General features: G+C 52.7%; 1 protein-coding gene across 4 annotated transcripts in view; it reads left to right on the top strand.

Annotated features, from left to right (window-relative positions):
• ZNF609 (zinc finger protein 609) overlaps positions 1-20,041 on the top strand; it is a 101,134-nt gene that overhangs the window by 19,912 nt on the left and 61,181 nt on the right. For all 4 annotated transcript variants that reach the window (XR_003530087.1, XR_003530086.1, XM_027657885.1 and 1 more), the window contains exon 2: positions 15,194-15,419. Coding sequence is in view for 2 of the 4 variants with exons in the window: in XM_027657885.1 (XP_027513686.1) it covers positions 15,194-15,419 (226 nt within the window). In the remaining 2 variants the exon portion in view is untranslated. The remainder of the gene's footprint in view (positions 1-15,193; positions 15,420-20,041) is intronic.

Raw genomic sequence — 20,041 nt, 5'->3', positions numbered from 1 at the left:
TGACAGCTCCCCACTCCAGCTGGCAGCTTTCTAACATGGAATGTCTTGTGCTTCTCTAAGCACACCTGAATTTGGAGTCCAGCTCCTTGGATTTTTGAAGCCACCAACAGGTTTGCTCGTGAGCAGGAGGGCTTGGGATCTGGCCAAGGACTTTGCTGGATCAGTGCTTGGGATTACCAGCACTGAGTTTTGGGGTGCTTCACATTGTAGGGAGCAGATAGGGAGGAATCCTCTGATCTTGGCATGGGCTTGTTAAGGCATGGGCTTGTTAATGATGCAAGAGCCTTTTTGTGTTGTTGGATGAAGTGCACAGGGCTGGCTTGGTGGGAGCACAGTCAGGCCTGGGCCTTGCGAGCACTGGTAGTCCTGGCAGTCGCAACACAGAGCAAAAAATTGCTGTAGTGTGTTATTCCAGCAGGAGCAGAGGTGAGCAGAGCTGCCAGGGGAGGCTGCCTCTGCCTGGCTTTGCCATCCCAGAGCAGGCTGTGGCACAGCCTCGGCTGCCAGTGGGATGAAGAGGAAAGTTAAGTGAGACGGCTACAAACCAGTTGGTGTACAATTCCAATGGATGCTTTCCTCATTTGTTTGCCTTCCTTTCAGGGCTAGGTTTTCCAGCTGGGGATCAGGCTAGCGTCTCCTTGACTTCCCCTTCCTTGAAGGTTTTTTCTCCAGCTGTCGGTGTTACTGTGTTCAGGCTTTTCCCTAAGCTCTGCTTCCCATGGCTAAAGGCGCAGCAAAGCTGATCACAGATCCTGGCACTTGGTTTGGTGCTCCTCAGAGATGATGCTTTTCTGGTATCCCAGTGCCTCCACTTTCCAGGCTGCATTTGGGGAGCTGCAGTCTCTGGGATCAAGCTATGGAGGCTTTGAAGGATGATGTCTCCCTGGGATGAGCTTCGCTCTCCTGCTTGCTGTGGTCAGTGGAGGTGACAACTGCTGAGGGACTGGGCTGCTTTGGGTGGAAGTTGTGGTGCCATTGCAGACCAGAGCTCCAGGGTGGTGGTGGGAGGCTCTGTCTCCAGTCCCTGCTTGCCATTGACAAGGATGCTTACCTGGCTCTTGCAAAGCGTGTGGAAAGGTTTGTGGGTGTGGAGGAGTTGGAGATCTCAGTTTGGGGCTAAGAGATGACTTCGGGTAAAGGACTTTGGAGCCACATTAGTGGTCCAGGTACAGCACAGGAAATGCCCTGGGAGCAGGATGCAGCAGGTGAGGCCACCAGAGCTGCAACTGTAAATAGTGCCCCTCTCCTTAGGGAAGGAGTAAATGGTTTTCCCTTCCTTGCTGCATGCCTTTTTCTCTCCTGGCCCTGTTCCTCCTCCTCCTCCTTCTCCCTGCCATTAATTGCTCAGTGCTTGCTGATGCAATTAAAGCAAGATGTGTCTGCAGCCTCGGCGCTCACCCCCCTTTTCTGAGGTCTTCCTCTGCCTGCCTGTGAGGAGGTGGGAGCTGCTGGCTTGGGAAAGGGCAAGTCCCCACATTGGCTGGCTCATGCCCATAGTGTTGATCCCCCAGAGAGGGGAAGTGGCTGAGCCAGAGCCAGAGCAGGGATGTCTCTCCTGGCCTGAGGAGGTGACTGGCTGTCTCCCGGCACTCCTGAGGGTACGAATAGGCTGGAGCAGGGACCGTCTGGCTTCCTGCAGCTGATGTGTAATGGCTGTAGCTGCCAGCCTGAGGTGGTGATGACTGATGGGCAGGACATGGCTCAGGGCTGGGGATCATTTGTGCAGCAGCTAAAGCCGTCTGAGCGATGAGTTACGGTCTCTGGGCTTTCAAGGGAAGAGAGTGACAGTCATGGACCATGGGAGATGCTCAGCTAAAGGAGCAGGACTGCAGCTCAGCAATCTCTGGGGATGGCAGCTGTGGAGGCTGCCAGCACAGAGGGCAGAGAGGGCACCTGCTCCGCTCTGGGTGGGAAGGGAGGTTGCGGAGGTTGCGGATATGATGGAGAAAGGCTTTTCCCTCTGCCACTCTGCCTCCCATGTCTCTCCCTGCCTGCTCAGCACTGCCCAAGGCAGTGTCACCACAGTGTCCCAGCTGGGCACCAGCTCTGTCTTCTGCTCTCTTCACTCCTTCCTCTGCTGCCCCTTGGCTTTGGTGTGTCATGTTGGCTTTTCCCATCCTTATCTGTGTTCTCTGGTTGCTGTTACCTTATCAAGGCATGTTCTTCAGGTCTTCTTTCTCCATGATGTCTGTTGGTGTTCCTCCACGTGAAGGGAATAATTTCTTGGCACACCAAGTTTTAACTCTTTAATTCTGTTGAGTCCCTCCCAGCCCCAGGTCCCTCCCTAGTCCCCATGCAGCCTTTTGCTCAGCCTTTCATCCCTGCAAGCATCAAACTCCTTGTCTGAGGTGCTGCCTTTCAAGCACCAGCATTTGGTCTTTAGTCTCCATGGCCAAGAAGCATCTCTGGGATCTGCTGTATCAGCTGTGCCCCTCTCCTTTCCTGGCAGCCTCTGGGAGGCCCTTGGGGAGCTACTTGGTTGTCACCACGTGAGCTACCTGATGTTTAGGGCACATGGTCGAGGTCTCTGCTGTAGAGAAGACTTCGGTGGTGTTCAGACAGGTGCCAGGATGTCACCTTCTGCATGGCTTGGCAAAAGCCACCATCGGGGCAGGTGTTGGCAGAGATCCCAAGTGATGGGGAAGGGGTGCAGGGAGGGCTTTTGCTGCCCACACTGCTCTGATCTCAGGGATTACCACAAACATCCCTCCATCCATCCCTGCATCCATCCATCCCTGCATCCATCTGCTTCTTGCCTTTGTGTGCACGTTCCAACCTGTTTCCTGTGTGTCCTACAGCTGCACAAAGCCCTGCTGCTCCCTGGCCAATGCCTTGTTTCCTAGCCCCGACCTACAGGCAAGCAGCCCGCTGGTATGCTCTGGCCATCCCAGAGATGCTGATTGGCATGTTGGGAACCTTCTCCCTCTGTCCAAATAATGTCTCATGTGATGACTGTCAATAAAACACTGTTGCTCCTTTCCCTCAGGTATGAGGCAGGAGTAGATGAGTGTGTACAGACACGCCGGCTCCGTGTTTTCAGGAGAGATGGTGTGATTAAAGGTCAGATGGGTTTATTACAGGCAGACATGCATTTCTGCTGCTTCAAGGAAGTAGAGGTATTAAAACCTGTTGGCCAACCATTGTGTGGGTCCTGGAGCTTCCAGTGTAGGCTTTGGAAGACTGCCCCACTGGTAGTGGGGAATCCTCTCTTACAGGGTTCCACTGGGTCATGACACTGATCCAGGGACATTACTGGTAGAGACTCTGGTATCCTGCCTTGTTCCACTTGCCTTGACTTTGTATTTTTGTGATTTTTATTTTCCCTCCTCAAGATCCTGGACTTGAAAAAAAAATTATCTCTAATTAGGAATTAAATGCCAAGACCGTGGGACCAGCTTCCCAAGGAGCTTGGAAATGTGGAGCTGTAGGATGGTGGCTTCCCTCTGTGCTAAGGGCATCCTTTTTATGGAAGCGACTGAAGGATGACTTGAACAGTATGTGATGCCCACCCATGGCCTCCGGGCTGGCTCTGAACACTTGATGGAGTCCAACCCTGAATCCTCAGCATTTCTGGGGCTAAATGACTCTATTATCATCCCTCAAAGCCAACCCTTGGGCATGGAAAGCCCTGGGGAGCAGATAAGAAGCTTTCTGATCCCACATCTCACCAAGGCAGGTGGGGAGGATGGAGGAGGTGGAAACATGCAGCGAGCAGGTCATTGGGAGGTCATTAACCCCGACACTGGCTCTTTGGTCACTTTCTTTGCCTTGGAAGAGCTCTCCACAGAGGGACCCTCCGTGTGCAGGCTTGGGGGTTCTTCACAACCACCATGGGCTAATCCCTTTCTGAGCCCATGGCTGCTTTCCTGGGCCAACTGGGCTGCTCGGAGTGCAGCATTGGCACTCCCCATTCCTTTCAAGGGCTCCCTCTGTTTATGGCTACCTCTGTTTATGCCCACCTTGCTTATCATAAAAATCCTCCAGGCTCTGGCTTACAAATCTGTTGTGTCTTTCCAACAGGACTTTCCAAAACAGCTCTCCCCCACAGCTGCCTCTTTAGGCTGAGAGTACCATGATCCCTCTCTACCCCAGAGCAATGGTTGATTTTTAATGATGGGTGGCCAAGTTCAGGGCTGCAGTGGCCAGCAAACCACAATATGCAGCAGGCCACCTTGAGCTTGCCATTCTTGGGGCTAAAATGCCCTTATTTATTATTAATCCACTCTTTTTCATGGCATTAGGATTGCCCTGCTGTAGCTGGCTGGTAATTTGAAGAATCAGTGAAGTTTCAGCAGGGTGGGGAATGAAATGGGTGAAGATCTGGGCTTGCTTATGGTGGGTCTATCTCCAGCAGTATCTTTGCCTTATTTTAGGGACGCCAGGTAAAAATCCAGCATGTTGATTAAATACAACCTTGGCCCTGCTGCTCCTCTGATCCAGGTGCCCACCAGCCCCTGGCATCTCATTTTTACATCTGTGTGCAAAAGGTGATGCCTGGGTGGAAGGAGGCACGGTGGCTGCTTGTGCTGGATGGTGTTTCTTTGGTGGTCACTGTTTTCTGTCTCATTTTGCTTTGTTTCGTGGCAAAGGGGAATGATTTCTCGTTAGCTGGGACTTGGTGACCTGTGGGTATCCCTGAGCACAGCCTGAGAAATGCGAGGTTAGAGGTTAAAAACCTTCCTGGAGACTAATTGGGTTGGAAGAAAGCTTCAGCCGTGGGTGGTGTCAGCATCCCCGTTTGGTGGGGGCTGATTTGGATTTCAGATCCAAGCTCTTCCCTTCGCTACGGTCCGGAGGAGCTGATGAAACAGCCACTTGAAGCTATTTTTCTATTTTTACATGGAGTGCTCTCGAGGAGGAGCATGGCTGCAGTCGGCACAGTCCTGGGATGTGAATCACAGAGCTCTGCTCCCTGAGATGGGCTGAAAGCCCCGGCATGGCTCCACCACTCCCTGGCTGGTTGGTGGCTGCAGGTGGTGAGTTATGGTCTGGCTCAGCTCCTCTTCTCCGCGGCTGCTCAACTTCCCCACGAGGAGCCATCGATCCTCCCCAGCCGGCGGCTGCCGGTCGGCAGCACAGATCCGCCGGGTGAGACCTTCACGCCCCAGCCGTGTCCAGCAGCCAGGCTCCAGCTCCCACGGGCAGCGTGGGATCAGCTCTGCCTTCTCCTGGCAAATGTCCTTGCCCGCAGTGGGGGGTTGGATCAAGATGGGCTTTAAGGTCCCTTCCAACCCAAAGCAGTCTGTGATTGTGTGATCAGAGCAGAGGCACTGAGAGGCACTGGAGCCAAAGAAAGGGGATTTGCTTTTCATCTGCGAGGGTGGAACTAAAACCCAGTGATGGTAGGGGATGGGAGCCTGTGGGTTCACATGCAAAGCTCATTCCTCCTCCTCTTGCAGCTCATCCTGGTGATAGGAGCGTGTGCTGTGCTGCTTTGGGGTCGGTGCCCGGGCACCGTTCTGCTCGGCGCTTAGAGAGGCAGCAGCTTGATTTCAATAATTAATAAAACCTTGGGAATCGGCTTGAAAAGCTTTCTGTTGAAATTGCTGCATCCAGCAGGCACCGATTCCTGTGTGTTCCTGGTGGGAACTCATGGACACGGTTGCAAAACCTTTGCTTGAGGGATTGGGGTGAACCCAGCATGTATCAGCCATAATAGGAACATTGGGTTATGCTGCTTTAAAAATAGCACGTTAGAAAGAATTTGCTGGAAAACTGGGATTTGAGGAGTGGGGGGAGACGCAGTCATGGGATGCAGCACAAAAAGCGAAGACATTTGTCATGCCCATGTTAGTGTGAGGTTTCTGTCTTGTGTTCTGGGAGACAGAGGCACTTACTCGACCACTGCTTCTCCAGCGCCACCTGAGTGGGACCTGCAGTGATACCCTCTTCCTTGCCCACATCCTCATGTATCATGTGATTGGACTCATTCCTTGCTCACTCTCCTCCTGTAACCTCCCCATTGGGCCATGGAACAGAGCTGGCTTTGTGTCTGGAAAGCACCAGGATCTCTCCTGGCAACTGGAGCAAAACCTACAAAGACGGGGAGATGAGAGCCAAGCGGGCAGCTTCCTAAACGTGCAGCCTGCGGGGGCTGGGACGTGCACATCATACCAGAGCAGGTCTTTAATATTAAATAGATGGAAGGAAGATGTCTCCTTTTGCCTGAGGGATAAATAGATCTGAAACTCCTCCTAGACTTTGCTGCTTGTTGCATCCGAAATATGTGTGTCTCACCCTGAAATTGAGCCTCTCCAGAAGCCACCAATCCTTGGCTACAACCTGTGTGTAAAAATGCTCCAGTGTAGGTGGTGTATGTGGTGTGACAGCAGGTCTCTGAATGAAGCATCCAAGGAATGGATTTGCCTCTTTTCCCCTGATCTATAGCCGAGTGCACCACGCGGTCTGGACGTGACACTTCTCATGGTGCCACCAAGGCAAGTGTCACAGCTGCCATCCCCTGGTGCCCTCAGGGTGGTGCTTCCCCAGTGCTGGACCTCCTCCAGGAGCTGTGTGGGTGCCTCAGGAGGTGCGCCTTGCTTTGCAGGGACCAAGCGTTGCCTCATTCCCTCTTTACTCTTCTCCAGACAAATTTTGTAGGCACGAGCACAGAGCTAGACTTCTCATACCTTGGAGAGAAGAGTCCACAAGACCCTCAGGACCAAATGCTGTGTGTAGCCATGGACTATAGAGTTTCTTGTGCTGGAAAACTGCTTAGAAAATCCTCTAGCTCACTGCTGCCATTTGTTGGGAGACCAATGGGATGAGTGAAGGATTTTTTCCTTATCTGCTTGGCCATGAACCTCCTAGTCCGGCCATGGAGGTGGACCATAGAGCTGAAGCTACTCTCTCATCAGAGATGCTCGTTATCATGGTTGCAATGTGGAAGAACATCAAATGAAGATGACCCTGCCAAAATTTGGTCAGGCTGAGATTTGCCAGTGCCTCGTCTGAGCTTGGGCCAGTCCAAAAGTGATGGATGTTGTCTCTCTGAAAGGAGGAGGACCGCTGCTGTGTCTTGGGAAAACCATGGATGTGGCTTGTTGGCAGTTTGGAGCCCAGCTTGGGGCGGATCTGGGGTGTACTGAAGGGGTGCCATGGGGAGTGATGTGGGTGCCTTATGGTATTGCTGGAGAGATGTAGGAAAGAAAGGGGGAAGGAGCAGAGCAGTGGAAGGATGAAGGATTTTCCCACTTGGAAAATACTGGTGTTCTTAGGAACAATCTCCTTGCCAGGAAGCTCTGGCCAACGTCTGTCTTAAATGTTCCTATGCTTGATTCATCCCATTTCCGCCTTGTTCCTCTGCATCATCCTGCGTAATTCCTCTCTCTCCTTTGATGTTTTCATCCCTCATGTGTTTGTAGATTACGGCTGTGTCCCCACATAGCTGTCACTGAACCAACCTTTCCATATTTAGCTCTTCTAATCTCCTCTTCCAGACCAATCCCTTCAGCCTCGTTATTTTTGTCCCTCTTCTCTGAACTTCCTTCAGTTTGTCTCTTGTGCCCTTATTTGTCGTGAATGGTTCAATGGAAGGTGTCCCTGCCCATGGCAGGGGGGTTGGAATAAGATGAGCTTTAAGGTCCCTTCCAACCTAAACCATTCTGTGATGTTAAGATGGCATCTTGGAAGTGATCCCCTCTGGGTCATTGGAAGGACCACCTTGGGAGAGTGCTTCACTGATTTATGTACCTCTGTAAGTCCATATCCCCTCACTTTTCTTACACAGTGACCCTGAGTGTGAGTGACACTTGCTTTTGGACCCATTTGCAGCCCTTGGATGTTGGGAGGCACAACCCAACGCCGTAGCTTTGGCTGCTGTGGAAGGTACAGCTGACCCCATGCCACACTCAGCTTGGTTGATGAAAACACCCGAAAGCCAATCTCACCTTTCATCCCACATCCCATCTTTTCTTTCTTGACTCTGCTCTGCAAACACCAGGGCCTTTTTCCACATCATCTGTTGTGCTTTACCAGTGTAAAAGTTGGTTTCTTAGTGGTGTAATAAACCCCCATCAATGCACATGGTCGTGTTGTCCACCATGGGTCCACAGTGGCAGAGTGATTGCAGTGGCTTTGTCCCTTCTCACCTGGGAGTGGGCACTGGATACTGAGGTGGAAAGGTGGTCCCTGGACCGTGCACCCAGCAAGCAGAGGAACCTGTCCTAGATGAGACAGGTCTGAACCTGGCTCATTTTTGCTTCAAGCCTTGAATCCGTCTCCTCCCTTCCACGTTTACTAGAATCTAGTTTTATGCTGAAATGGTTTGTAAATCCCAAGCTGTCTCCCCTCTGGTTGACTCCGTGTACTGCAGCTTTCCAAAGGTAAGGACTTTGTGCTTGGATAAGCATTAATTAAATGATTGAATTATTAATGCTCTGAGTTTGCATGTAGGGGGGGTGTGTGCATGGCTGTGCCCTGGTGCGAGTTGCCGGAGGCCCAACAGCCGCAACCACCTCTGAGTGTTGGAGGTTTAGACTTGCAAGACTGAGGTAGAGGAAAAATTGGGTGAAGAAACTGCAGGAAAGGTTGAAGCAGGCAGGTGGAGCCGTGCCATTCCCTAACGGAGAGCTGAGCTGCTGTGCCAGCTTCTTGCGCTCAGCCCTGACCTACCAAGTGTCAGCCTTGGCTTGTGGTCCTTGATTGCTAATCCTGGCCAAGGTTTGTTGGTAACTTTTGTGTTCTCGCTGTCTCCAGGAGCCTGTTTTCAGCCTCTTTCAGACTGACCTGTTGGTCTGCCTAAATGGAGATGCCAAGCTCTGCAATATGTTCTTTATCCCTAGTTGGTGGTGGGTTGTTCCTGGATGAACCTGTGATTGGTGCTCAGGGTGCTCTATAGCACAAACACAGACCCTGTAGGTGGGTTATAGCCACTTGGCATGAAAATGCTGCTTTCTCATGTGATTTCCTTGCCTGCCTTGCAGATTTGGGTTTTAGGGATGTCTCTAGCTTGGCTGTTTGCAACCTCTATTTCCTTTGGCCAGGTTTATGGAGCTAGTGGTTATCAGCCAGCTTTTAATGGTGGCTGGAGCTGCATCACACCACAGCAAGTGATTCGTGAAAGGTCTCATAGATTTATATCCTCCTTCCGGGAGGTTGATGCACTGAGGCGCTTGTGAAACCTTTTATGTTCTCCTCTTTGCCTGCCCTGATGTGCTGGTCAGCGAGTGCAGGTGTTAATGGTGGCTGCTGAGCACTGCTCGGATCCTTGGGTACAGTTGCCTGGTTATTTTGGAGGAAAGAGAATAAGCAAAAGCAAGACTGCCCCGTGGTGGTTCTTCCATGTAGCATCCTGGCTTGAAGGACACACGGCTGGTGTCGACAGGAGATGTTGGAGGATGCAGGATGTGAGAAGCCAACCACACATCAGCAGTGTTGGCCATGTTGACAGGAGGGTGGGTGCAGGTTGTGGGACTTAATATGTGTGGGATCTGGGTTCCCAGTGGGAAGCTACTTGCTGTCATCAGAGCTTTCCTGCTTGGACAACACGGCCAGAGGTGAAGATGACTCTGGTGACCATGGCAGCAGCGACGCTGAAGAATAGGCCAAATGCTGAGTTGGTCAGTGTGAAGGACACTTATGGGCTTCATGTTTCCAACTATCTCTGTGACACAGACGCATCTCCAGTGCTTTTCCACACGGAATCTTTCCCCTTTTCCCCACCAAACAAACTGCTTTGCGTTTTAATTCAAGAGAGGAGGAGTGCCCATTGCTGCCTCTACATGGGATTTCAGTGGTTGGTGATAGGTGAACAGAGACTCAACAACATGTTCTCAGTCAACTGGTGGGACCAATGCACGGAGGTCCCAGCTTGGATTTCTTTCCCATGTCTCTCGCTCACATCACCTGTCCCCTTTCATCGCTGCTCTTCGCTACCTCTCTCCTACCGGAGACACCTTTTTTTTTCCCTTCCGACAGCAGATCTGATAGTCTTGTAAGTGGTTGGAGCAGGTGACTTGGTGCCAGCACGTCTGCCTTGGATACTATTCCTGGCTTTATTGAAGCCACAGTAATATGCAAGACTGTGCCTCTGCGGCGTCTGCCTCCTCTTGATCTTGAAACGCTGCAAGTGCTCAGATAAGCCCGGCTGTGTTCAAGCAGGGATTTTATTCCCCTCTCTGCTGCAGAGAGAAAGCGTCTCGTTGGAGGTCGTGCTGGGTTGTATTTGCATTTCTCCAGCGACGTGGCTGTGGTTGATAGGCATCCAGCTGTTTGTATCACCTGGCTGTTTGGATCAGTCCCTCACTGGTGCCGTGGTGGGAGTTGTACCTCTGGCATTATGGGGTAGGATGTCGCACCCCGATATTCCCATTAACTATGGCCAAGTCTGTTTTCAGCGGTGCCAAACTGTATCCTAAAGAGGCTGTGGAGAAAAAGACTCCAGGCCAATTTAGTGTATAAGATAAGATAAAAAGAGTGGGTCCTTTAATCAGGCCTCAGGCCCAGGGGAATACACACGGTGCTAACGTTGGGGCCACGAGCTTTGTGCAGAAATCCTCAGAGCTGGGGTGCTTGGCATGGGCGGGAGAGGACAGGGAAGCACCTTTTGTAGGTAGAGCCTTCCTGTTACACCTTGGCATCAGCAACCCTGTGGCTGGGAGATGCCATGAATCTCACGCAGGTGTCTGGGGGGTGGGAACAGATGGTGAGGAGCACCAGGAACAAGTTGCCAAGAACTGTGATGGGGAATTGGCCTTTCCTGGTTTGGTTTCAGGGAGACAGTGAAAGTCTTGGGTGGCAGAACCAGTCCGGAGTGTCTGGGAATGTGTTCACCGTCTCCCACCCAGCCTGGGGCTGGGAAACTGGGACCTCTGCTCCTTAAAAATCCTTACTTCCCATCCTAATTGCCCGGCTCTTCAGTGATGGCTCTGGCCAGGAGGTTGCAGGCTCTCCTCTCTTCTGTGGAGCAAACTCAAGGAGTGTGATGCTGAGCCCTCTCCCCTGTGCACATGTGGGAGCACATGGAAGTATTGATCCTTCCTTGTGGCATTTACTGCTTCTTGCTAGGGGGGCTGTCGGAAATGTCAATCCTTTTTTCTCGGAGCAGCTGCCCTGTTGTCCTGTGGGTTTGGATTTGCCAGCTAAGGTACCCAGTGTCTTCCCTGACTGCATTCCTGTGGTCCATAGAAATAACTGGCTTCACTTATTTGAGCTGGGGTTTATCCAAGGAAGGGAAACTGTCTTCTAGAACAGATTTCTTTTTTCACATCTTGGTGTCAGCAACCTCAACCTCCTACTATAGCAAGAGGGAAGAGCAACAGGCAGCAGCATTGGGATCAGTGCCCCAGACCACACTTCCAGCTCCATCCTTGGTCCTACTGCTTGTGCCATCATTATTTCCCTGCATGTGTGGATTTGTTGGAAGCTCTTATTGGCTGCTTTCTTGTTGGAGAAATTCAGCCAGCAAACAGTCAGGGTTTGGTGCCACCTGTGCTGTTTGAGGAGGGGATCTTCTGGAGCCTTTTCCACGCCATATAATTGCCTTGAGTGGGGGTGCCCTACACTTCACATCCTCTCTGCCCTTGTAGATGCACCACAAACATCTCTGCTGGTTGCTCTTCTCTGGGGTTTTGGCATCACTCTTGGCTCTTATTGCTCCAAAATGCACTTTTCTTGCCAGACTTTGATTACTGGGGCAAACCAAAATTCTTATAAATATGAATGAGTGGTCTAGGTGGTTCAGGGGGCAGCATCAAAATTTGTGGGGTGTATTTATGTTTGGTTTGGCCTCTTTCTCCCAATAGCTGATTGGTGCCATGGTGCCCCTTTAATGACTGATGCTAACGAACCCTTGCTGGCACAGCTCTAAGATGGCAGGAGCTGCTTTGTGTGCATCTCCCTATGCCAGCACCCACACTGTGCTTCCCTTCATGTGGGACCCCATCCCACCTTCCAACAGGGGCTATAACAAGGGGTAGGTTTTAATTACCCCCCCAGAGCCCGGCATTGCATGGTGCCGGCGGTATTGCCTCGGACTCTCCCTGGATTTGCTTTTCCCCCATCGAGCAGCGCCTGTTCTGGCCGCCGCCGCCCAGGCTTGGCTCAGTTCCACTTCTGTCCTCGGCGGTGGTGAAAGCACGTTCCTCGTGATGGGAAAGCCTCCACCAGAAACACAAAGGGCTTTCATTAGGGGAGGCAGCGGCGGGTGGCCACGGACGGCCAGCGCCGGCACCGGGAGGCTTCACCCCACATAACTCCTGCACAGGGGTGGCTGGAGACACAGCAGCTCCCTCCAGCAGCGAGTGTGTAGCCAGCATTTAACCTTAGAGCCTACCCAGCTTGGAAAGAAATAAATTTTCCTTCTGCAAAGGGGATTTAGGGCCTAGAAGTCTTAAGGGGGGTGGCCAAAAGGTGCATAGCTGGCTTTGGCAGCCAGGGATCTCTACTAGTGTATCCCTGACAGCCGGAGGCAATGTGAAAGCCACTGCTCTGCAGGCTGAGTGCTGCCCACCACCCCCTTGCCAGCATTTCCCTAGGTGGAGGGAGCTGGGTGCCCACTGAGGGGGAGAGTGGCTGGCAGAGCTGCTCCATGGTACCCAGGGCTCCCCCAGCCATCCTGCATCTCCTGACCTTGCTTGGGAAAGCAGGAGGACGAAATACTGTGCCACCAGGACACATGCAGGGGGGGGAGGTGAATCCAGGAATTGATCCATCTGTCTTGTCCTCCAGCCTGGCTTTTGGCTTTTTTCGGATATGTTCCAGTGAGGAACCTCTGTTCCTGCCCTCACCCCTGAAGAACCACCCTGGGCCTTCTTGTTTTGCTCTGGAGCTTTGAGCGAGGGAGCAGGAGAGCCGCCTTGTCTCCCCACAGCTGCTGAAAGAGGCTATTTGTTCCAGAGCAGGGTGAGATATGAAATCCCATCAAGCCGCCTCGCTTATTAGAGAGATCTCAGCGAGCTGCTTATTATGCACCATGGCATAATGCAGATTACGAATGTGACCGGGCGATAATTAGCAGAGCTGGAACTGTAATTAAACGCTCCTGTGCTGCGCTGTGGTTTCTGTTGCAGAGTGGAAGGAAGCTGAACGGTTTCAGAACCCACAGGTCTTTGACGTGCACATGCAGCCGCCGCTCCCAGGGCGATGGGGGAAATGGGGGCAAGCGGTCCCCATCACCCCCTGGGCTGTTCCTGGTGCCCACCTGAGCCAGGCAATCCTGCCTGGTTCCTCCCTGGCTCTCCCATTGCTGGAGACTGGCTTGTGGTTTGCAAAATGTGGCGTTGAGGAGCCCCTTCAAAGGAGCCTCACGCTTCCTTGGAGCATCTTGTCCTGGATCCACCGAGATGCGTGAGATGAGGTTGCTGTGTTTTGGGGGGGTGATTTTTTTTTGGGGTGGGAGCCTCTTGGCAGCTCCTCTGGCAGCCTCCTGGGGTTGTTTTATGCCAAAACCACCTTCCTCTAATCCCATGGGATGCAGTTGGGCAGCCTTGGAGGTGAGGTTGGGCTCCTGGGGGAGAGTTGGTCCTGCTGGTGGGAGGTTGGAGGTAATTGTGGGGAAAAGAGCTGTGGAACACAAGCTGTGCCACTGGCAGAGGGGAACATGTAGTCCAACCACTGCTGCTTCAGACCTATGGGCCATCTTGAATGCCCAGTGGGGTGCATGTGCTCTGACGAGCTGTCTGGAGAGATGATGGATGCAGGAGGACAAGGAGAGGGCTGCAGACAGAAGATGCTTTGTGTTCTCCTGCTGGAAGAGCAAATCCACTTGCACTGGCAGAGCCAGAAGGTCTCACAGTTCTTCACGAGGGTCACATTTGCACCCCCTGCCTGCAGTCACCCCTGTGGGAGCAGGCAGAAGGCACTGGCAGATGTGATGTTCTCCTCCTTGCTCCTGTGCCTAGAGATTTGTGTCGCTGGGGATGCAGGGAGGCTCTGTGGGGTCAGGAGTTGGTGGGGAGCTGGGATGCTCCAGCCACTTGCTGTGTTGTGTGGGGCAAGTGAGGTTGGACATGCAAGGTTCTGCTGGAGTCAGATTAAAGGATAGAGGTGTTGGGAGCAAGAGAGGGGAGCAGGTGAACTTGGTAACTGGTCAGGACCAGGGTGGGAGTCAGCAGCAAGGATGGAAGTGGTCATGGGCTGGTGTCATACCTACACTTGGTGACCACGAAGTTGGGCTCTCCAGATCTATAGTATCTCCCCTCAGCAGAGATTTAGGGGGACTCTCTGGGTGTAGTACTGGATGCTCTAGAGGGATCTTCCCCTGCTTGAAACCATAACCCACGTGAGTGCTCACTGATGATGTGATGAGTTTCTTCAGTCTGCTTCTCTTCTGAGGTTGCTCAACATCTGATCAAAATCCAGATGGTGAAGAGAGAAGATCTGAGCTGAGGAAGAGCAGCTCACCCACAGCTGCTGCAGATCCTCGTGAGCCAAGGCGAGGGGCTGGCTGGCTGTGCCTGGCTTGGCTGGTGAACCCCGAAGGACAGGAAATTACCCCCCCAGCCCTTCCCTTGGCCAGTGCAGAAACAGCCCATCAGCCATCCTGCTCCTGACATTGCTGTAATCTGCTTCATGGCAGAGCAGCCAAGGATCTTGGCTTGTCAGCGGCAGGGTGGCTTGGCTGGGCTTTCACTTGGCATGTTGGCTTGTTGGCTTTCCAAGCCCAGCTCTGGTCATGGAATGTGGTTTCCATGTGCAAGGAGAGCACAATGGCTGGATCAGGCTCTAAAGCAGACACTTGCACAGGGAAGAGGGATATGATCCAAGCGACTGCGTCTTCAGGTGGTCATAGGGTAGATTTGGTGCTGGAAGGGGACCACTACTCGTTTGTCCTGTCCTGCCAGTTGAGCAGAAGCTCTTCTAATGAGCCATCAGGTCCAAAGTCATTGGCTGCATTAACATCTGAGCCATAGCCAAGAGGCATCCCCAGCAGGGATGATTACAGAAGCCGTCGGGGAAGGAACTTGGCAGAAGCTCTTTCAAGCAGGAGCACAGATATCTCCTGCAGGATTTCTGGGTGTGATCTCTGTGACTCCAAAGTGCCGGCTCCCCAAGGTTACGTGGGTATGGGCACACCAGGGTGGGACAGCCCTGTGAGATCCTTGTCCTCTGACAGGGTGTGGGACGTCAACTGAAGGTGGCAGCCCTGGGCTTGTGGTTCTCCAGGAATGTAGATACCTGTTGATTCTTGTTCTCCCTTCCATATTCCCGACAGTATTCCTGACGGTGACCACGTGTTTCTCCTTCCCCACAGATGGAGTCTCCGGTCTCTACGCCCGCGGTGTTGCCCTTGCACCTCCTCGTGCCTGTGGTCAACAACGACATCTCGTCGCCGTGCGAGCAGATCATGGTACGCACCCGCTCGGTGGGAGTGAACACCTGTGATGTGGCCCTGGCCACCGAGCCCGAGTGCCTGGGCCCCTGCGAGCCCGGGACCAGCGTGAACCTGGAGGGCATTGTCTGGCAGGAGACGGAGGACGGTAAGTGTCACAGAGCTCCTTGCTCTCCACCAGTGTCATGGTGGAGTTGTGGCAGTCCCTTCCTTCCCATGTCCCTGCTGTGCCATTTGTTGGCACATCCTGGGCTTTCCCGCCACCAGCTGGGTGGTCAGGACAGAGGAGCCGTGTGGGAGCGGCCTGTAATCCGTCCGGCAAAGGGAGTAACGGGCCAATACTTGCGTCAGCCCCACTCGTTGTGTTCTCTCCTTGCTCAGACAGCGGGCAAAAATCTGAGCTGCCATTTCTCTGCCTCTCGACAAGAGCTGACTTGTTCCGGAGGTGCCGGGGAAAGGCCGTGCCAGCCGGCACGGGAATTCAACGGAGTTGACTTCATTTTTGCTTGGCAACCCGCAGGTCTGTCACAAAAACGCTCAAACCCTGGGAGGCAGCAGAAATCTCCTGCTGGATTAAAAAACACCAGCGGAGCTCTCAAAATCGACTCTGCGGGAGATCAGCCTCTCGGCTCTCTTGCCAAGCCAATCCAATCTTTTTTTTCCACTGGAGCTCGTCTCATCTGTGCACAGCTTGGTTTGCTTTCCCAGGTTCTTTGATGGGTTTTTGTTGCTGTTGAGGCTCTGCCAAGGAACGCAGGGATGAATAGGTGGCTCAGCAGCCCACGGCAAGCACTGGAATCCGACCTTCCCTCCAACCTTGCTGGGGTGCTGGAGGTTTCTGCCTTGGGAGGTGCGGGGTGAGCTCCTTGTACTTGTGTCTGGAAGCAGAAAGAGCCTGGAAGCACGAAGGTGAGAGAGCAGCAGTGGTGGAGGCTGGTTGACAGTCATCTCAGCCAGGTATCCATGCACTCCTCTTGGACATCTGCTCCCGCTCTCCCATCGCTATTCCATGCAGAGAACAAAGCTGTTGGCTTTTATCCCTGGCTGCTCCTCACTGTGACTGCCTTTATCCTCAGTGGAAGCTGAACTGAAATCTGTGTTCCTGTGAGCTGCTTTCAGTGGGGTTCCCTTCTTACCCTGTGCTTTGAGAGGACAGGGACAGGCCCAGTTTGCCTTCCCCCTCTCCCTACTGGGAAACTGGTTTTGAAACAATGATTGGTGCAGGACTGAGTGCTGCAGTGGCCCCTGATGTGAGCATAGAAGTTATTCCCCGTGGAAAAAGCATATTGAGGAATAGCACCTGAGCTATTGGGAAGAGAGGAGTGCATGGACCACGCTGGGGAAGACTGGGATGTCTAGCTTGGAATGGGGACCTCTGCACTCCTCTACCCTCTCTGCTTCACCATCTGTTCCATATGGAAAAACTCATCCGGATCGAGGCAGCTGGGAGCTATGTGTTTTTTATGGTGCTTCAAGGGAGAAGGACATCACACATTGCAAAATCTGGGAGAAGGAAACAAGAAGCAGGAATGTTCAAGAGCCCTGCTCTGCACATCTCAGGGACTGGGGGATCTGCTGGGCGAAGGTACTCTGAGGAGACCTGCGGAAGGTCTCTGCTGAGCTCCCAGCGCCGGCACTGCTGGTTCCAGGTCTGCAAGAGCCCCATCCCTTTACAGGATGCAGAACCTTCAGTGAGGAACCTGAGGCACAGCCGGGCTGGGGGCTGGGACATGCAGCACTGCAGAGGAGCATCGGCACCCCCCACTCACGGGGCTCCCCCACCTCCCTGTCCCCATCAGTCTATTCTTCTGTTGTGACTTTCCTCAACCCAAAATCCCCAGAGCTGCAGAGTTGCCTGAAAATCCCAGGACTGCTAGAGACCCCCACGGGCAGCAGCAAAGCTGATGAGAGCTTGTATGGGTTTTTTTGGATGGAAATCAGGAGAGGCTTATGGTGGCCATGCCAGGAGGGATAAACTGAATATCCCTGAGGCAGAGAGCACAAAATCATTCTCCCTTGCCAATTTCTGGTTGAGAGGCAGTGCCATGAGAGCAGTTTCTGTTCTCCCCTCCCTTTTCCCCTGCTCCTCATCCCACCGTGAAGCTCTGTGCCCGTCTGCCTGTCCGTCTGCATTACCCCTCACTTCTGCAGCCAGCGTTTCGGAGCGTGCCTTGGAGGCGTCCTGCCATTTCCCACAGCCCCGATATTTTTAGTCTGTGGTAATTCAGTGAACTCACACAGAGATCCTTCTCTGCCGGCTGCTGACGGTTGCCACCGTCGGGGAGCAAGGATTTCACATCCAGCCCTGCAGAAGACGAGCCCTAACGTTTCCTTTGGTTGCTTCTGGTCGGCTGCATGTGTTGGCTCTGGTTATAGCGGCATCTCCCGTCCTTGAGTGAAAAGGCAGGGTGGAACCATCCCTATTTTTTGCCTAGCATCTCCCTCCTGCCTTCCCATTTTTGCTGGTGGGAGTCAAGGGTGATGCTTGACCTGGCTGTCCAAAGCTGGAGCTTGTGAAGTGTTTCCGATGTCATGAGCATCTCCTCTCACCCAAAGGATATAGGGGAGAAAGCTACACCAAGGGCATATCTTTACAGCCAAATGAGGTGCTTCCAGCACCTGGAGACTGTCCTCCAGATCTCCAGAAGGATCTCAGCACCTCACCCAGAGGAATCCATCTCCCTTGGGATGTAGCAGCCTCACTGAGCCGCTTGGAAGGACTGTGGGCAGCAGGAGCAGCTCTTGACTTGCATCAAACTTAGAATCACAGAATCTTGGAATGGTTTGGGTTGGGATGGACCTTGAAGATCATCTCATTCTCTAGAATGAGCAGAGGAAAAGGGAGGGGAGAACAAAAATGGCTCCCATGGCACTACCTCTCAACCAGGAATTGGCAGGGGGCAATGATTTTGTGCTCCCTGCCACATCACTCTGCTGCCTCATTAGCTGCCAGGTCCCTTCCATCCCCCTTGGTGGAGCTGGTGCCACCTGGCTCAGAGCACAGCACCTCCTCAGCTCTGCTCCCTGTGAGCAGACTAGGATCCAGCACCACACCAGTGCTGTTCGCAGCCAAAACAAGCACAAAACCTCTGAGCAACAAGGATCGTGGGGTGGCAGCACCTGGAAAATGTCAGTACACTCCACGTCCCTTCCTCCAGCTCCATGCTGGGATGGTGGTGGCAGGTCACCCAAGGCCGAGCATTGCACAATTGTTTGGATTGTCCTTTGGCAAACATCTCTTGAGGGTATGATGGAGTGTGAGCATCTTCAGGGGTGGAAGATGCCACTGTGGACATGTCCTTGCTTGGAGCAGGAGGAAGATACAGTAGATGGGGAGAGAATGGAGACAAATGGGAGGGCAAGTACTGGAAGGTTTAACTGTAACTGTGAGGAAGCCTGACCCACATTTGACGGCTTTGCACGTCAAACATCGTCACCCACAGCCTTGGGTAGTGCCCAAGGATGTTTGAAATGGAGGGTGTGCCAAGATTGCATTGCAGTGGGTGGGCTTTGGGGATTCCAAAGGGATACACCTTCCTCTGCATACACACTACAGTCTTCTTATCTGTGTCTGATTGGGTCCAGAATCAGGAGGTGTGTTTTTAAGACTGATGCAGGAAGAGTGTGGAGCGAGAATGTGGCTTTCTCATTTGCTTTAATGATGTTTCATAGAATCATAAAATCACAGGGTGGTTTGGGTTGGATGGGACCATGGGCAGGGGCACCTTCCGCTAGACCAGATTGCTCCAAACCCCATCTAACCTGGCCTTGAACACTTCCAGGGATGGGGCAGCCACAGCTGCTCTGGGCAACCTGTGCCAGGGCCTCACCACCCTCACAGGGAAGCCATTGACCACAACTGTTTGAGTGTGACCATCCATCCAGTTCCTTATCCACTGTGTGGTCCATCCATCAAATCCATGTCTGTCCAGTTTAGAGACAAGGATGCCATGTGGGACAGTGTTTGATGCTTTGCACAAGTCCAGATAGATGACATCAGTCACTTTTCCCTCATCTACCAGCACTGGAACTCTGTTGTAGAAGGCTACCAAATTTGTCAGGTATGACAGAAAATTTCCCCAAGGAAAATTTTGCCCTTGATGGTCACTGGTGAGTGATTGCTCCTCAGTGGGTGAGGTGACACTTGTGCTGGCCATCCCTTGCCCCATGGTGTCCCCTGCTTTCCTGGCATGCTGACCATGAAGACCTTGGGGTGTTGTGTTCCAAAACCTGGGCACTACGGCCAGGATCTTTGCACATGTGCAGGGTCTATGGAGAAGCTGGAGCATCCTGAAAGTGATGCAGCTGGAGGGGAAGTGAAGAAGAAGCCTTGTAAAGACAATGCAGCTGGAGGAGAAATTCATGGAAGAAGGGGCATCCCAAAGTCATGGCATTCTGGAAGTGATGCAGCTAGAGGAGGAATTCATGGGGATGTTCTTGGTTGGACTTGGGGGATTCATCTTTGAAAAGAGGGGAAACGTGCATTAATACAATGGCTCCTTGTACCCACAGCAGTATTGTCCTCCATCCTGCATAATCCCAGGATTTTTTCATACATTGCCAACCTGGATGGCAACCTTACACCATCGCCCACCCTTAATTTTTCCAGCCAGAATACGACTCTGCAGTGATGGGAACAGTTGGTGACCAGGGTGCTGAGTGGTTTGCACCCAGACTTGAGTGGTGTTGATTCCTTAAGAGCTTCAAAGGTCTCATCTTCCCATGAAACCAGGTGGGATTGGAGTTATCCAAGTGGGATTCCTCCCCTTC

Source organism: Corapipo altera, unplaced genomic scaffold (genome assembly GCF_003945725.1).
Source record: "Corapipo altera isolate COAL_440 unplaced genomic scaffold, ASM394572v1 308, whole genome shotgun sequence".
Classification (NCBI taxonomy): Eukaryota; Metazoa; Chordata; class Aves; order Passeriformes; family Pipridae; genus Corapipo; species Corapipo altera.
Note: the sequence above shows the minus strand (reverse complement) of the source record. Positions and strands in the feature narration are given on the sequence as shown.